The sequence below is a fragment of the Podarcis raffonei genome, chromosome 12 (genome assembly GCF_027172205.1).
Source record: "Podarcis raffonei isolate rPodRaf1 chromosome 12, rPodRaf1.pri, whole genome shotgun sequence".
Taxonomy (NCBI): domain Eukaryota; kingdom Metazoa; phylum Chordata; class Lepidosauria; order Squamata; family Lacertidae; genus Podarcis; species Podarcis raffonei.
In genome coordinates, this window is record NC_070613.1 from 57,965,184 (window position 1) to 57,983,793 (window position 18,610).

The 18,610-nt window shown below is 43.2% G+C and overlaps 2 protein-coding genes and 1 long non-coding RNA gene across 5 annotated transcripts in view; 1 reads left to right on the plus strand and 2 right to left on the minus strand.

The window, feature by feature from the left end:
- The window catches only part of BLVRA (biliverdin reductase A), a 225,404-nt gene that overhangs the window by 105,073 nt on the left and 101,721 nt on the right, over positions 1-18,610 (plus strand). The window contains exon 9 of one of the 2 annotated variants that reach the window (XR_008332941.1): positions 12,244-12,259. The exons of the other annotated variant lie outside the window; for it this stretch is intronic. The gene's annotated coding sequence lies outside the window, so the exon portion shown is untranslated. Of the gene's footprint in view, positions 1-12,243; positions 12,260-18,610 lie in introns of those variants that run through there. 2 annotated transcript variants of the gene reach the window in all.
- LANCL2 (LanC like glutathione S-transferase 2) overlaps positions 6,566-18,610 on the minus strand; it is a 28,223-nt gene continuing 16,178 nt past the window's right edge. Inside the window, exons 4-9 of one of the 2 annotated variants that reach the window (XM_053410048.1) lie at positions 16,004-16,151; positions 14,827-14,973; positions 13,493-13,675; positions 11,577-11,753; positions 9,754-9,826; positions 6,566-8,123 (exon numbers count right to left, since the gene is read on the minus strand). In XM_053410048.1, the coding sequence (XP_053266023.1) occupies positions 8,008-8,123; positions 9,754-9,826; positions 11,577-11,753; positions 13,493-13,675; positions 14,827-14,973; positions 16,004-16,151 (844 nt within the window). In that variant the 3' untranslated portion in view covers positions 6,566-8,007. The remainder of the gene's footprint in view (positions 8,124-9,753; positions 9,827-11,576; positions 11,754-13,492; positions 13,676-14,826; positions 14,974-16,003; positions 16,152-18,610) is intronic. The other variant, XM_053410049.1, reaches the window with a different exon arrangement.
- LOC128424167 (uncharacterized) lies at positions 14,354-14,781 on the minus strand. Its single transcript, XR_008332942.1, has 2 exons — positions 14,730-14,781; positions 14,354-14,695 (listed from the first exon to the last, which is right to left on the minus strand). It is a non-coding gene; the product is annotated as an uncharacterized LOC128424167 (long non-coding RNA).

Here is an 18,610-nt window from a genome sequence, read left to right on the forward strand (position 1 = left end):
CCTCCTTCCTTTTCCTTCAAATCATCATGTATCTCTTTCCTCACATTCTCAAATTTCTCAGATTTCTTTTCTTGTTCAGCTGCAGAAATTTTTAGTTCAGCTGCAAAAACTTTTTGTTCAGCTGCAAAGACTTGAGTCAAGTCCCTTCCAGGCTCAGTAGTTTTATTTACTGTTTCATTCAGTGTTGTAACATTTGTAGCCAAAACATCACTTTGTTCTTGTAACTTTCCCAAGAGAAAAAAAGTCCTCTCCAGTTCAGCCAGTATTTTTCCACTTACAGCCATTCTTGTAATGTCCCTGAACCCCCTCTAGAGGCGTACTGGTTTCTTAGTATCTTCCAGTTCCAACCCAAAAGTCAAATTAGCCTTTTCTTCTTTATTTTTAACAATTTATTACCAAATTGTAACAAATATAACCAGCAAAGACAACAGAAACAAAGTTCTCCTTTTTCCCCAACTTTGACAGCTAGTTTAACAGCTGTCAAAGTCTTCTATATCTCTTCAGCAGGCTCTCTCACCGATCGCTCCCGGGTCCTGGGGGAGGGGTGACAATTCCGCTCTCGATATTAGCTCTTATCCTCCAGCACAATCACTTATATTGCCAAAACGTGGAGTTAATTGCTTTTATCCACAAAAGAGAAAGGTGTTCTCTCAACCTTAGTTATAAAATCCTTGCTTTAAGATGTTTACAAGGCGGGTAGGCGGACTTCCTCTTTGCGCCTTCCCCGGTCATGCCTAATTCCCAAGAAAATTTTTCCTTTTTTAAGTCCAATTTCCGTATTACTCACGGGTTGTTACTTTTAGTCCAAATGTTCAGAGAAAGAAGTCAGCGCTCTCCGTCCATGGCATGCGGCTTCACTCAGTAGGGGAAGCAGTCGACTCTCAGCACCGCACCGCTCTCTGTCCCCCGTTCCGGAGCCTTTAAAAAGGCTCCTTCGCAGGTCGGGGGACGCAAATGGTGCCCGCTGAGTCACCAGGTCCACAGGCTTCAGCGCCTGTGGTTTCTGAGGGTCCCCGCATCGCCGCCGCGGCAGGACCCGACCCCTACTAAGCCGATTCCCTCCGGAGCTCGGAGGGAATCCGCCATTAGGCGATGGCGCTAACCCGGAAGTTCTCCAGAGCAGCCCTTCTCAGCCCGGTCCCTGACAGCATCCAATACAGATACCAACTGTGATTTAACAAATCTCCATTTGAATGTATTGTTGCTGCACTCAGGAAAAGGTGGTAGAAATTGTTGTGCATTCGCTTTACAGGTCAAAACAGAAGCACTTCGGCTCAAGCAATGTTGTAGCTTAGCAACCACAATGTGCTTAATTGTATCCCTTCCCTGTGGCCTGACTATTTTGCTGGATGAGATGTGCAGTGATGGGTCACAAAAAGCAGCAAAGGGAAGCTTCTCAGCTAGTCAGCATTTCGCCTGTGTATAGTTTTTTAAAATATATATATTTTTATTAAGTTTTACATAACAAATTCAAATTCAAATAAAACATCCACATCACCATTTAGGATTCCTTGAATCCTTTGACTCCCCCGCCCTTCCATGGTTACCATTATCAATCTATTTTGCCCCAACTGCTTCTCTTATTTTCTTTAAGAAAAATAATCCATTTTTACCATAGTTTTTCATGCATTACAAGCATTACTCAAATCCTGCCATAGTTTTTAGTTGTTTACAGTGTTCTCTTAAATACATTATATTTTTTTCCCATTCCTTCTTAAAATTCTTCTCTTCCTGGTTTCTGATTTTCCCAGTCAATTTTGCCATTTCGGCGTAGTCCACCATCATCAGCCATTTGTCTCTGGTTGGAACTTTATCTTCTTTCCATCTCTGGGCCAATAGTATCCATGCTGCTGTCGTCGCAAACATGAATAATTGTTTCTGCTCCTTTGGAATCTCTGTACCTAGAACACCTAGCAAAAAAGCCTCTGTAACAAACGTTATTTTTTAAAAAAATTTCAACTCATTGTGAATCATTTCCCATAATGCGTTTATCTTGCACATCCACTACACGTGGTAGAATGTGCCTTCTTTCTCCTTGAATTTCCAACAAACATTTAAGGCAGTTCTATACATCTTTGCTAATTTTCACCTGTCTATAGTAATGTTGTCTGAGGTAAGACAATGTTTCTGTGAAGCTTGACCCACGATTGACCAGAAGCTCCACCTACGGCCCATCATACACCTTGCTGTGCTAATCTGAATGACCAGATGGGCATCAATGCCCTTGCCTTGAGCTATGCTCTTTCAATAATGGCTTCAGCCCTCGCAGAGCCCATCTCATGCCAGTTAACCACATTCTAATCAAGATATCTGGCAGTCCAGGTAACTACAGCCTGCTTGCCAGGTGCCAAAGGTTCATCACAAAGAGGCTTTGTTATTTTGTCTCCATCTCAGCTTCATAGACAGCCGTGCACCCCTTTGGATTTACTGTCAAGCCCATGATAATTAATGCACCTTTGCCAAAGAAGAGGAGAGCCCCTTTAGGGCAAGTATGCTAATAGGAGCTTGCAAACCAGCTGCCAGGGATGTGGCTCTGATTGCTAATGAGAGCTGCCACAGTGCAGGTCTCTTTGTCTTGGTTTCTTTCTCCCTTCAGAATTATGATATCCAGCTTCCATTATCAGAGAATCAGGAGAGTAGAGTGGGCCTCATGAGTCACTGTATTCACATACCCCTCCTGAGGCAATAGGCCTCATTAATATCAGCCAATGCTCTCCACGAGAATTAAACCACGTAATCCATAATTCAGTTGTGGACTGAAAAATGATGTTATTTCCAATAAAAAAGCAATGTGAGGAGCTGGCTGTGGGACTTCGATATGGCAAGGGCTGCTGAGGAAAAAACAGGAAAAATTCCTCTTGGCCGTACAGCCATTCATGTCAAGCAGCGGTTTCCCATTTTGCCAAATGTTTATATCTTACAAACTCACTGCCTGTCAATTTTTTTGGTGTTTTTCACTCTCTGCCACCACAAATGAAATTGAAAGAGAATATATGGATCTCTCTTGCACACATCCTTAGATGTTAACTTAGCATGCCTAATAATACACCACAGTCTATTACTTTATAATGTAATTGTTTTCTCAGGGTCTAAATCTACAACAAGAAGTGGGGAACTTTTTTCAACTTGAGCTGCATTTTCTAGGGGGGCAGCCTTCTGGAGACCAGGTGCTGTTGGTTGGTTAGGGCAACACATCCCTCTCTTACCTTTGCACAGTAGGCTGGAGTCTTGCTGCACAAAACGCCAAGGCTTCTACATGGACATCTCACCATGCAGGTACACAAGAGGCATTATTACCATTCAAAGACATATCCAGCCAGACAGAAAAATGGATGGTGGAGGGTGGGGAGGGCAGGACCAGTGAGAGGTGTGACCTGAGTAGAGTCCCAAGAGCCCGTGGTTTCCCACCCACGATCTGGAAGACTAATATAAGTCCCTGTGTATAGTATCTTATGTGGCTGGAATTATCAAAATGTAGTGTGGCACAGATAAGCATGTAAGCTGTGTGCAACTTCTCAGCCGCAACCCATTAACAGGGTCCCTAGCAATTCTCCTGTCTTCCTAACCATTTGTGCAAACATGTATATGCCTGATCTGCCAGCTGGGGCTGTGCGTGCACACTAGACCTGGCTAGATGCACAGAATGCCACTGACCAGCTATCTATGGGGAGGGAGAGTGGAAGGCAACAAAATCCAGCTCCCTGTGACAAACAGCTGGCTAGATTGCTTCAGGTTTGGTTTTCGGTTTCCGCTTGGTGGTGAAGCACATGCAAAAGAGTCCAGCATTCAATCTCCAGGCAGGGCTGAAAAAGACTCCAGGTAGGGCTGAAGCAGGGGAGAATCACTGACAATCAGTGTCAATATTATTATTATTAATTAAATTTGTATACCAACCCTCATTATTACATTATATGACCCAATTGGTATAAGGCAATTTTGTATGTTCCTAAAATGATTTCTGAACCACCGAATATATTTTCAAGACCATTCTTTGATGTAGAAAGTATCACCCAAGGGGAAATTAGGTACTATAAGATAACTCAATCAGTTCAAGCAAGACAGATCATGGACTCAATTTTAGTTGGAAAACCCAACTAAATACAAATGTTATTTATTGGACTATGGCCCAATTACAATAGGAAATGAACTCAAAGAATCTGGGCAATCCTTTTCCTGAAAAACAACAACCCTGGAACTCTAAATCTTAAGGGCCAGATTTCTAAATAGGTGTGCAAGGATTCAGCCTATGGCACTTCATTTATGGACAAAGGATTTTGTGACTGAGGCTGCAATCCTATGCACACCTAGGAATGTCCCATTGACCCGAGTGGGACTTATTTCTGAATTTATATATACAAAGATTTGATGCACATTCCTGTGCAAGTGCTTTGAACATATACCTAGAAGGCGGCCCTTAACTGTAAGCACATTTGTTTTCTATAGGTTATACCTACCTTTACCTTTTTTATGCTACAAAATGGTTTAGAAAACAGCTTAAGCATTTGGGTTTTCCATGAGAAGCCCTGGGAATCATAGTTTTGGGTGAAATCTCTAAGGACAGTCACCCCCCTCTCTCACACACAAAAGTCCCTTAAGTGGGAAGGAGGGCAAAGTTATGACAGCAGGAGTTACATCGATTTATGGAGTAGGTGGTCAAAATCCACAAATGTTGATTCAAGAGAATTATCCTGTGTGACTGAAGATTAGCAATTTTAAGATTTATGAACATGCCCTAGTGGATCCCTCCTTCATAGAGAATAAGAGAGTTGGATGGGACCACGAAGGTCCTCTAGTCCAATAGGCTGGAATGGGGGGAATTTGCCCAACGTGGGGATTGAACCCACAACCCTGTGAATGAGGGTCTCATGCTCTACTGACTGTGCTATAAATGAGTGACAAGTATGAAGAAGCTCTAAGGCAAATCATCTGAAGTGAGAGGCTTTTTGTCACAAAAATGAACTGTCTGAATAATTTTCTTATTGGGAACAAGAAAGCCTATTCAATTCAGGGGCTGACTCGCTTAGGGCCCACTACAAAACACACCAAGTATTTTAAAACAAGTGAATAAATTAAAGTGACAAGCAAAATTGAGCAAAGACAATAGGCTGCAGGTAAAGCCTGGAGGTATTTCCAAAAGGGAGGCTCATCCATTTCAATCTCACCAATAGCAAATACCTTTCACACAAATCACTTAGTGGGAAAAGGCTGCAATTCTGTGCAGGGTTCCTTGGGAGCAAGTCTCACCCAACCCAGTGGGACTTAAAACATGGAGTGGATCAAGTTACACAGCTGATAGTGCTGGGATCTCCCACAGTCAACCATAATATGCAACCATATTTTTCGTTCTATAGGACGCACCCGACCATAGGACGAACCTTGTTTTAGAGGGGGAGAACAAGAAAAAAAATTCTCCCCCTCTCTGCTCAGCGCCCCTTCAGTGAAGCAGCAGGAGAAACGGAGCCCCTTCCACTTCTCCTGTCGCTTGGCTGAAGGGGCGCTGCGCAGAGGGGGAGAATTTTTTTTCTTGTTCTCCCCCTCTAAAACAAGGTGCGTTCAGTGCGTTCAGTCGCCTTCAGTGAAGGCAACCCGAAACCTCTGGAGCACAGCAGGATTTCCTGCTGTGCTCTGGAGGCTTCAGGCAACTACCTTGGAAGCCTGGAGAGCGAGAGGGGTCTCCAGGCTTCAGTGAAGGCAATCCGGGAGTTCCTGCTGCGCTCCAGAGGCTTCGGGTTCCTTTCGGGGAGCAGCGGGAAGGCTGCGCAGCCTTCCCGCTGCTCCCAGAGCTTGTGGGGCTGGCGGTGGGGGAATCCCGGCTTTCTGCCACCCCCAGCCCCAAAGAGCAGGTCGGGGAGCAGCGGAAAGGCTGCGCAGCCTTCCCGCTGCTCCCAGAGCTTGTCGGGGCTAGCGGGGGAAGCCTGGGTTGCCCCCCCAGCACCAGGGACCACACATTCGCTCCATAAGATGCACAGACATTTCCCCTTAGAATTTAAGTGGAAAAAAGTGCGTCTTATGGAGTGAAAAATACGGTAAATCTCATACGTTGCACTACAATAGCATCATGTTGGAAGTTTCCATGTCTTTGTCAGCCATGAAAGTGGTGATAAACTCAGTGTGATGATGCCACATAACACTGTAAGAAATCCCAGTGGATGGAGGGGAGCTTGCGCAGTGCTGCCAGTTTTGGTGGCACTAGTAGTAGACCTACGTCATGTGTAACATGTAGTTTCAACTAATGCTGTCTGTTGTCAGAGCACATAGACAGGTACGTAAGAAAAAATTGTTCAGAACACATCTGTATTTTGCTAAATTTATTTTTTTTGAAAACAACTTTAACAGCAAAACATTGTGATAACTGACTTTCCCCCTAATCCACGACCCCTTCTTCCAAAACACTCTCATTTACGTTGAGAGGCTGTCCTTTCTCTGTTAGAATAAAGCAGTGCAACAAAACTCAGAACAATTTGATACAACAACCTTTAAACATCCTATCTAGGAAGTGGGGTTCACTTCTCAGCAACGGTGACTGGAAGCCAAATTTCTCTCATATAAAAAGTACACCCAGCAATGCAAATTGTCAAAAATTTCTTTTAGAAGATGTGGAAGAGCAAAATGTAAACAAAACGAAGTTGTGACTCAGGGCCTGAGTGACACACACACTATGTAGCTCTTCAGACAGAGGAACAACAAAGCAACCTTTCAGAGGGTGAAGCAACAAAAATGGGACTGTCTGTCACCTAGCAGGGAAGATTGGCAGTCTTACTATTAATTAGAACTGGATACCTTGGCCCCTTCTCAGAAACTTCAACAGCAGTAGTAAGCCATTTCATTTCCCAGAGTCCTTCCCTAAACTGTGGGGCTGAACCCAATACTGCTTTTGTGTGGCTCTGCCTAGTTTTGTCAGAAAACTTTCCATGATGCACAAGAACTGAAGGGATGATGTTCCTCTACAAAATTGGTGGAATTATGTGGGCTACTTAGGGCATGTCTATGGCCCCCTCCCTACATTGAAAGGATCTTGTGTTTCAGAAAGCACTTAAGAGAGTTTTCAAATCTGAAAATCTCATAGAAGTACTTTTGAAAATGTGCATTGTAGACTTATTTCAAGGGTGGGAGGCACAGAAGATGTAATGCTCACCTATTTAATTTGAAGTGAGCTTCACTCTTGGAAGCACAATCCAGCCCCACGCATCTCGACAGTAGAGTGTAGTACTTGTTTAATTTTTTCCCATGGAAACCAGTGCAACATTCGTGATTCACTTTAGGTATATTGAAAGCCTTAAAAAGTCCCCATGGTGGACAGGGGGAGATAGATTTGGGGAATAATTTGGCCAGACGTCGGGTAACTGATTTCAACGGCAGAATTTTAATCATACGGTTAACCTCTTCAAGAAAATCAATAGGAGATTTATTTTTTTAAAAGGTTCTTAACTCTGACTGGACCATGCTCTTGATATCTTGGGGTGGGAGGAATGTTCAATGACTTTGAAGTTGTGAGTCCAGAAAAGGGTCAACCAAGCTGTGCATTTGGCTGGGCTTGCCTCCCTCATTCATTCATGGTAGCTAATAGGCAGAGAGAGTGTTCCAAATGTGAGGTCCTGTTTCAGCGGTGGAGAGGTGTGTGCTGTCATTACAGCCATGCACAGAAAAACAAGCAGGACAAGATGTCACTGACCAGTTTTCAGCTTCACAATGAACGGAAAAAACTTTACAGTTACGGACAACACCAAGGAACATGCAAACACACCCAGAAAGACCTGGAAGAACAACTGTGAAAACTGAAAAAGCAAGAGTCCCAATGAACTTAAGCCTGATCACTGCCACAGCTCAAGGCATCTCTTAGAATGAAACATTGAAATGTGGAATTCTCTCGCTCATGCAGTAACGACAAGCGTGGTTCTTTGGAGAACAGGCGAGAAAGAGTTTTTCCTCCAGACTCCCAATGTTGGTTCAGTTTCACTTGAGGCACTAAGCAGTCATGTTGCTTTGGGCATTATCTCTAGTTTCCATTTAGCTGTTCTGCTCCTCTTTGCTTTCTTTCCTTTGAGGGCCAAGTTCAAATGCTGGGAAGCGGGAGTTCTGGGGGTCAATTATGTCGGAGAGGAAGTGGATAGCTCCTGCCATACCTGAAGAGGACAAATCCCAAGTTCAAAAAAGCACAAAGACAGAAAGCCTGGATCCTTTGGCCATGAGAGAGCTGCAAGGGATCCCCTGGAAAGGCCTTGCATATTAAATACACATAAAACAGAAGTTACCAGGCCATAAGGGAAGGCAGGATCTGTCTGTTTATTACTTTCACAGTGCCTCCAAAGGGATTGCACCTGGCACGCTTTATGGTTGGCCTCTGAGCACAGCTACCAGGGTATCTGCTACAAGACGCACTACTGGCATCTACTCTCAGAAGGCTGCCACAGGGGACGTGAGCTCCAGGAAATGGGGAGGAGACTGGCTTTTAGTGGTGGCAAGGGGAACATTCAGATGGCTGCAGGAGAAAGCCAGAGGATCACACACAGCCAAGCTGTTTCACCAGGACTGATTCAGAAGATACATCTTATATCCTGGAGAGAAAAGCTGTATTTGCATTTGTAAAGCACGTTTGGCTTTGGTGTGTTCCTGTAGCATTAGGGTAAAACCAAACTATCCTAATTTAGCCAAGTATGAAAAACAGGGCATTGAACATACCCCTCAAGTCCCCATTTTTCACAAATGACTGTTGGGTAAGAAAAGTTGGTCATCTTAATGAAATGCAGCACTCTGTATTATAATTTTGTGACATGAAGAACATTTCCATGGATGAAAATGCAGGTTTCTTATGTGTGAAATGCAGTGATAATGTCAGCACAACTTTGGATACTCTTGAATAATTCTGCAGTTCCATGCGTTAACAACAGATGGCAAATGAGTCATTTCTGAAAACAACCTTCAGTGCTGAGCATCAATGGTCTATTTTTGAGTTTCCATGGTAAGATGTCTATGAGAAAGTTAAACACCCAGAGACTATACATTGCTGAGATCTATAATCCTATCTGCCAAATTCGACCCTCAAACAGATTACAGCATAGAACAAATCAGATCTTCCAGCAATAGTAATTCAGTTGCTCTGGCAACGTATTTCAACAGGAAAAGTGAACAGGGCTGTAGAACTCAAAAGGTGGCCGTGAATATTAAGCAGGAACCATGCACATTTCATTAGGCAGGCTTGTTGTGCAGCCCTATACATATCTACTCATGAGTAAGTCCCACAGTGTTCACTGGGCTTTACTCCCATGTAAGCATGTTGAGGACTGCAGACCTGGACCTGGTTCACACATGGACATGTGAGCATGTGGACTCCAGAAGAAGAGATTTCAAACACTTTGCTCTTCCCAGTTCTGCTGCTACACTGAGCTAAACCACAGCTGGGTGTAGCATGTTGTCTGAACTTTGTGGTTCAGCTCATGTATGTGCTCCCTGCAGGGTTTGCCCTATGGATTACTGTTCATGGCTTGTCTGGGAGAGCTAAAGCACAAGCCCAGGTTGATGGCACACTAAGCCAAACCCTGACTTAACACAGCGGCAGAACCATTTCCTTTCCTGGAGTCCACAGGCTCATGCGCTCAGACACGGATTGGCTTGGCAAAACATGTGAACCAGGCCAATATCAGCTTAAGTGAATTTACAGTCCAACTAAACCATGTAGCTTTGAATTCAATCATATAACAATTTTATAATATACATGTTACTGAATACAGAATTCAACAATAAAAAATGTCTTGCCTTCAAACAGTGAGTAGGGTCGGTCAGGAATACGACAGCCGTGTGCACCATAATCCAGACACCACTCTGCAAACTGGGGGAAAGGCAGCAAATAGGGATGAAGAAATAATGACTAAAATATTGAAAACCAAAGTGTCAGGACTGGTCGTTGTCCTCTTCAGATCACCACACAAATGCTTCTTCTTCTTTTATAAAACTTTTTATTGCGTATTAACAAAACATTCTTATAAACGGTTCTTAACTATTATTCCTCAGAGTCACTTCTTTCAGATACCTTCTGAGCTCTGCTTCTCCATGACCAGCCACTCTCAAAATGGCGAAGGTGCCCTTCCCTTCGCTGTCCCGCTCTTTTTTCTAACCTCCTGGCTAGAGCTGGCTTGTATCTCCCCTCCTCCCAATCTGAGCTAGAACTGAACCCTTGCCTTTCCTGGGAACAGCCGGTCCCTCCCTGTTGTTCCTCTTGCTCTCTTCTCTTCAACTCACTGCTCTCCTCCCCCCCTTGGGGAATGCTTTCTCCCTCTGGGAAACTGGAATCTTCTAACTCTAACTCTTCCCTGACACAAAGTAAATAAAGATGTATATCTAATAGATATGAAATACTGTGGTGTGCAAGAAGTCAGCTCAAAGTCAGCTGATTAAGAAATCTAACTTCAGCCCTAATAAAGTTTCTGATGAAATTTCAGGAAATTGCAAGTGCAGATTATCCAAAATCCAATCTGCAGTGATTAAGGTTTACAAAGAACTGACCTCTCTCTCATTGGACACAGTGAAATGAAGAGATAGTATCTACTAAGTAGCGATGTAAGTCATGTGCTTACATTAGAAGGGAGCATAGTGCACTCAGCAGCCCTGAGCATGGAATGAATCCCACCAGCAGCCCTTTCCTGCGTGAAACTCTCAAGAGAGGGAGAAATACCTGTTCAGAACCAGTTCAACAAAGACTGATAGCACCTTGAACAGAAGTAGCTTGTCTTGTAAATAAATGACTGTGCTTAATGTTGAAGCAGCTTCTTGTTCCTTCTTGTCTTGGGAGATAATGGAGGAGTGCACTGGGGTGGGTGTGTGGAGGCAAACCGGTACGGAAGAGAAATGTTTTGTTGCAGCTGGGGCAGGTGAAGGTGTCTGGTTGTGCTGCTGCAGATGCACCATGGTGCTTTGGATAAAGATGGTAAACAAAACCCTTAGCAACTAATGTTTTCACCATCTTTGTTCAAGAGGCTGTGTCACATTGGTAGCAACAACATTTTCACGTTTTCTACAGAAGTGCTGTCACTGCTCCAACAAAACCCACCTCACTGATGGCTCCTCCACTCAACAGCCACTAGGTCTTGGTCCAGGGATGGGCTCTTTCCATGAATGCCAGCTCATCTGGGCAGAGGCCACCTCAACCCTGGAAGTCAGCTTCACTACCCTATCTAATAACTCTCCCGTAACAGCAAACTCAAGCCTGCATACTTATGTAGACAGAATGGCAGCATCCATGCACAAAAGGGAGGTATCAGCAAACCGGTGTGTGTGTGTGTGTGTGTGTGTGTGTGTGTGTGTGTGTGTGTTTGTGTGTGTCAGAATTTTCAGAAATGCAGAACGTCCTTAGAAAATAAACCCCCCCATCAACCATCATAGGTCACTGAGAAGCAAACTCGTTCAGTGGGCATAAAATGCCAAAGTAACTGGGAAAAAGCACGGCTGGAACCCTAAATCGGATGCTCCTGAACTAAGTCATACTCTGGAGCAGGTCCAGTGAAATCAATGGGTTTTTTCTAAGTATAACTAGCGTTGAGTATCACCCAGTATGTGCATCAGAAAATAAAATTAAGGAGTACCTTGCAAGCTCGATAGAGGTACTTTTTATCCTGAGTGAGATGATAGAGGGATAAGAAGGAGTAGCCATTGCCAGCTGTCCCGTGGCAGATGCCATAGCCTTTCCTCAACAATCCTCTCTGCCAAATGACATCACTACATTCTATTGCGTCCTTCAAATATTTATCCTCTTTGAAAACCTGCAGAAATGTGAACACAAGTTTAGCCACAGCAATGAACTAAAAATACTCACTATTTTTAATGACGGCCTTCTTGGTGGCTGCTCCCAAACTTTGAACCTCCCTCCCTAGAGAAGCTGGACTGGCTCCCTCCTTGTCCTTCAGCCAGCAAATAAAGACCTTTTTGTTTCAGCAGGCTGTTGGGAACTGACTATCTTTAATAAAAGGGCTGGTGCCTGCCATGTTGTTTCTGGGCTCCTGGGCAAGCAAAAGGATCCTAAGAGCTGCTTAGGTCAAGCAACACATACTTTTAAATCTGAACAGGTGACACACCACATACTACCATATTTTTCCATGTATTAGACGAGGTTTTTTGACTCAAAAATCATGTCAAAAAACTGAGGTCATCCAGTACACGGATAGTGGCATGGCGGGGGGAGAAGTGGCGTGCCCACCTGCCCGCTGGTTGCGCAACTTCCCCCAATGCCGCTGTGCGTGGGAAATGATATAGGGAGTGTTTCCTGCCCACAGTTGCATGGGGGGAGAAGCTCAACAACTTTGGGCCATCTCCGCTCATTTTCTTAAAATTGAGTCGCTAAAAATGGGAGGGGGTGTCCTTATACATCTTATAGACAGAAAAATACGGTGATTTGAAACTTCCACAACTTCAAAAGCAGTTTGCCATATGGCATCAGGAAAGTACCTTGTGTTGCTATTAATATTTTTTCTCCTTAGAAATCCCCTTGGACTTACAGAACTAACAATTTTCTTAATGCACGCAGTACAGAAATTCTGTCTTAAGAAGCAGTGTAGACAACATGCAACCCATACTATGGGTTCCCGTTGGAAACCTAACTTTCAATTTTGAAGTACAGTAGTACCTTGGTTCGCAAACGCCGAAACCCCAGAAGTAAGCATTCCGGTTTTCAGATGTTTTTCGGAATCCAAACATCTGATGTGGCTGTCAGCTATTGTTTCCAGGGTGCCTGCACCAATCAGAAGCTGTGCCTTGGCTTTCAAACTTTTCGGAAGTCAGACTTCCAGAAAGGTTTAAGTTTGGCGCTTTTGTATTTGCGATTTATTTTGCGTTTTTGAGGCTTTTTCAGTTAATTTGTTTTTGTGACTGTGTGGAACCCAGTTCAGATACTGAATGATTGTGTGATTGTGGAAATGGATAAAAGCCCCCCATCCAAACAACGACTATAATCAGTGCAGGTAAGAAAAAAAATTAATTATTTTTTATCATCTACGATACGGTCTTATTTATTTTATAGTACGGTACATTGATTATTGCTTTCATTTTATGGATCAATGGTCTCATTAGATAGTAAAATTCACGTTAAATTGCTGTTTTAGGGGTTGTTTTTAAAAGTCTGGAACGGATTACAGTGGTACCTCTGGTTACGTACTTAATTCGTTCTGGAGGTACGTTCTTAATCTGAAACTGTTCTTAACATGAAGCACCACTTTAGTTAATGGGGCCTCCCGCTGCTGCCGTGTCGCCACCGCGTGATTTCTGTTCTCATCCTGAAGCAAAGTTCTTAACCCGAGGTACTATTTCTGAGTTAGTGGAGTCTGTAACCTGAAGCGTATGTAACCTGAGGTACCACTGTTTTGGATTACTTTCTATAGGAAAGCGCACCTTGGCTTTGGAAGAATTTGGTTTTGGAACGGACTTCCGGAACGGATTAAGTTTGAGAACCAAGGTACCACTGTATGCATTCTTCCATGCCTCATGATTGAGCTAAACAAGGACATACCTTATATGCTTGCATGAGCATATGGATGACTCCTGGGGAACCATGGCACCAATGCACCAGCCTGTCAGTTTCATTACTTAAAGATGATGGATAATTCCCAGATCGAAATTTTTTATGGCGCACATAGTCAATGCTTGGTTTCACCAGTTCTCTCAAAGTCTCTTGATCCACATTGCACACTGGCTAAAATATACAACAAACACACATTATTTTTTTTCAAAATAAAAAGCAGTATTTTTTTTCATATTACTACAAATCCATGCTGATGTGCGTTCACATTGATGTATCTGGAAAATAATTTTACCCTTGTTTAACTGGATGCAGTGAAGGTGGGAGACAACTGTGGCTGTTATATATTTAGAAGTTGGCATCACATGTTACAAGGAGTTGCCAATAGAGAGTAACACTCACTCAGGCATCCTCTTTTTACCCTGCCACTAAGTCTTCTGAAGTACCCATTTGTGCATGTCCCATACCAAGAGATACGTGAGCTTTCCCACTGACAGGGAACTTGTACATCTCACAATGGGAAATGGTTGTTAAAGTTATCGGAGAGAAAGTTGATATGTTGATTAGAGAAAAACTATTGCTGACATTTATTCAAACAATAGTTAGAGAATGCCTTTTGGACTTTTGTGTAAAAAGGAAAATAGATTAATATGAGACATCTGGGTCAGGAAGACTGGGGAAATATCGCCTAACAGAAAGTAAATCAGTTGCATGAAAATATTCTAGAGTGAATATTTTGATTAATTTCTTTTATGAAACTGACAAAAAAAATGGAAATTCTATTTATTTTTCTTCTCTTATTCTCTCTTCTTTTCTTCTTTTTTTGTTTTCCTTTGGTGTTTTCTCTTTCCCTGTTTTTGTTTTTATTTAGTTTCTTTTATCTTATTGTATTATGAAAAAACTTTAACAACACCTTATTTTATTTTTTATTTTAAAAAGATCAACACTGAGACCTCTGCTATTTAACTTGTTCAAAAACAATTGAGAATTAGGGGTGAGCAGTGAAGTTTGCCGATGATGCTAAATTGTTCAGGGTCATTCAAACAAGAAGAGATTGTGAAAACAAGCTCTCCAACCTGAGTGAATGGGTAATAAAATGGCAAGTGCAATTCAACATAAACAATGTAAATAAGTGTAAATTGATGCCTGTTGGCCACTGTGAGAACAGGATCCAGGACTAGATGGGCCACTGGCCTGATCCAGCAGCTGCTTCTTATCTTCTTAAGACAAGTTCCCTTCTCTCACTGTTGCCCTCAGGAGAGTCTCCTTCTCTCCCCACCCACCCAACCCCCACCCCCCTTTTCCAAGCTGGCTCCTATCATTACCTGCATAAGCATATAGTAGATCCCAGACATGCCATGGGCTGCACCAACATATTGTTTTCTGTGCCACTGATACAATAATGGGCACCGTTCTGTCTTTCGTTCCTCTCTGGAAAAGTTTTTACCTGATTCAATGATGGAATCCACCACCTGATGCAGACAGATAGAATAACAGGCATTCCATTATTCTGAGAGAACATCTCACATCTGGCCGGTACACTCTGTAGCCAAAGCCGTAACAGTGGAGTTATGCAAGCCTAAAAATTTCACAAATTTCTTTATGTGACCAGTGGGAGTTGGTCTTGCAATAACCTTTTCAGAAACTACTCTGAACTTCTTGTTCCAGCCAGAAAAATGAAAGAAATCAGGTGTGGAGAACCTTTGATCCTCCAAATATTCCTAAACTACAACTCCCATCCTCCCTGGCCACTGGAGGTCCAAAAGTCACCCAAACCTGCAATAAATGCATAGGTTGCAAAGGGTATTCAATACTTCCTCCAGGTAGAATTTCTGTTACTACATTTCAAAAAGCAATGCTTTATTGCTAGTGAAAGGGACCCCAGCATGTGGAGCAACTGCATTAGTGGGAGCTGCTTGCAAAAGTGTCAGAGGTGTGTTTTTTCTACTGCTTAAATACTATTACTTCATTAGAGACCAAGCATGCCTTCTCTGCTGTACAACTGAAATGCAGGAGCACTCAGTTATCTTTCAAGAGGGCTTCTGCAATAATGGCTTCCATTAAGCGTGGATATAGGACCACTAGTCATGGATAAGTACAGGCACAAGTACAGACAGCAACCGTTTTAGGTGTGTCCGATATGTTTGTGACTGCAACCATGCACATTGTGCCAACCCAGAAGTGACCCCAAAATGTCACAAAAAGGTGTGGAATGGGGTGGCCTTATGCGGACCCTGCTGATACGCACACGGGTCCAGAATGTAACCTCCATGCAAATCGAGCACTGCCTATATAGCACTAAGAAGAAAATGTAGGCTTTTAGAAAAGCATTATGTGGAAAGCCCCAAAGAAGGCAGGAGACAGTTCTGCAAGATTGAAACAACAAATGGGATGTGTATGGAGATAGCTAAGTGCAGGCAAAAGGTGGGAACCATTACAAAAGACACCAAACAACCAACTCTGTACAAAGCCAATGCCTGGAAAACAGCGCTTCTCTCTTACCTCCTTGATAGCAGACTGTGGCACAGCCTCGGGTCCAATTTCAGTATTCAGATAAAGCAAGGCATACAAGTAACCAGCTCTTCCATAAAGCAGCTCATCTGGAAGGTCAGAATCTGTGGCAAGGACCATTCTCTGGAGCTGCAAAAGTCTGGAATGAGAAAGAATTGGAGGGAAAACTGAAGGGTTCTCAAGTATGGGAAACTTGTAAATAGGTTGCCACAGTGAATAGGAACTGCCTCCAGGTGATCAGGCAAGTAAGCTTTCTGTACACAGAAAAGACTCTGGTCTCTTTTTTGCAACTAACACAGCAGGTTGATGTAGCCAGGTGAGCTGGCAAAAACCACGGTGAGCTTGCAAAGCTAACTAAAGCTGAGGTAATTTAGGCTTTTCTAGGTCAAATAATTTGAGAAAGAGGCCAAAATAATTCCACCAGAACACAAGAAGCCATTGGTTCATCTAGTTCAGTAGTGTCTCTCCAATATTTGAAACAGATTTTTTTGTCCAGTCTTATCTGGACTGGTGAAATAAAAAATCAACTGTGTAAGATTCAACGAGGCGTATCAACCACTAGCCACTCAACATCACACATGCTTCCAACCTGCTCCCGACTATTATCCTCTCATTCTTTATATACAGCAGTAGCAGCATTTGAAACTCCCTAAGGACTAGGCAAGTTTTGCAACTTGCCATGGTCCAATTGCAACCAGTTTTAGATGTATGGGCATGATGTCTTGCACCTAGGCCCCGTCCCCACTCAGCTCTCCTCCAATCCCATCCGCACTCAGGGCGCAAGTGCTCTCCTACCCATTGGTGGTGAGGGCAGTGAGGGCTGCAAGCCCTGCCCCCACTCAGCGCTCCCCACCCCCGGAGGCAAGCCCCATCCTGGCGAGGGCTGGGAGAGTGAGGCTCGCCCCCACCCAGCAGTCGATACCCTATAGCAGATAAAGACCCCATGACTTTTAACCCACTGTGAAGCTCTTTTTTTATATATATATAAAATTTTTATTGGTTTTTCAACATATAATATAAGACAATACAAACGATAAACCCTAACAAACAAACATATAAACATGTATAGTTTCATATATATTTTTTTCGTGTACCCAATTTCAAGGACTTCCCCATGCCTCCCTTTTCTGCATCCCTGTTTTAAACTTTTTTCAGCAACCCCTGGTCTAAATTACTTATAAATTCCTTTCTTTAACCCTTTTCTTTCCTCTTTTCCGATCATTTATCGCTGCAAATCTGCTATGCTTTACCCATGACATTTTAGTAAAGGTAAAGGTAAAGGTACCCCTGCCCGTACGGGCCAGTCTTGCCAGACTCTAGGGTTGTGCGCCCATCTCACTCAAGAGGCCGGGGGCCAGCGCTGTCCGCAGACACTTCCGGGTCACGTGGCCAGCGTGACAAGCTGCATCTGGCGAGCCAGCGCAGCACACGGAACGCCGTTTACCTTCCCGCTGGTAAGCGGTCCCTATTTATCTACTTGCACCCGAAGGTGCTTTCAAACTGCTAGGTTGGCAGGCGCTGGGACCGAACGGCGGGAGCGCACCCCGCCGCGGGGATTCGAACCGCCGACCTTTCGATCGGCAAGTCCTAGGCGCTGAGGCTTTAACCCACAGCGCCACCCGTGTCCATGACATTTTAGCACTCAGTAATTTTGCAAGAGTTTTTAAGATAAAATTTAAATTTCTTCCAATCTTCCTCCACCGTCTCTTTCCCTTGGTCACGGATTCTGCTCGTCATCTCTGCTAGTCCCATATATTCAATCACCTTCGTCTGCCACTCTTCCAGTGTGGGTAGTTCTTGTGTCTTCCAATACTTTGCTAGTAGAACTCTTGCTGCTGTTGTAGCATACATAAAAAACGTCCTATCTTTCTTTGACACCAATTGGCCTACCATGCCCAGGAGAAAAGCCTCTGGTTTTTTGTGAAAGGTACACTTAAGCACCTTCTTAATTTCATTATATATCGTTTCCCAGAAGGCCTTAATCCTTGGGCACGTCCACCAAAGGTGACAGAAAGTACCTTCAGTTTCATTACATTTCCAGCATTTGTTATTGGGCAAATGATAAATTTTTGCAAGCTTGACTGGGGTCATGTACCACCTATAAATCATTTTCATAATATTCTCTCTTAAGGCATTACATGCCGTAAATTTTATAACGGTGCTCCATAACTGTTCCCAGTCAGCAAACATAATGTCATGACCAATGTCCTGTGCCCATTTAATCATAGCTGATTTAACCGTTTCATCCTGTGTATTCCATTTCAGCAGCAAATTGTACATTCTAGACAAATTCTTAGTATTAGGTTCTAACAATTCTGTTTCTAACTTTGACTTCTCCACCTGGAAGCCGATTTTCCTGTCCTGTTTAAAAACTTCATTTATCTGGTAATAATGAAGCCAGTCTCTTACTTTAAACTTCAATTTCTCATAACTCTGTAGTTTCACATTTCCACCTTCTTGTTCTACAATTTCCCAATATTTTGGCCATTTAGATTCCATATTAAGTTTTTTAACTTCCTTGGCCTCCATTGGTGATAACCACCTAGGGGTTTTGTTTTCCAACAGAGCTTTATAACGAATCCAAACATTGTACAATGC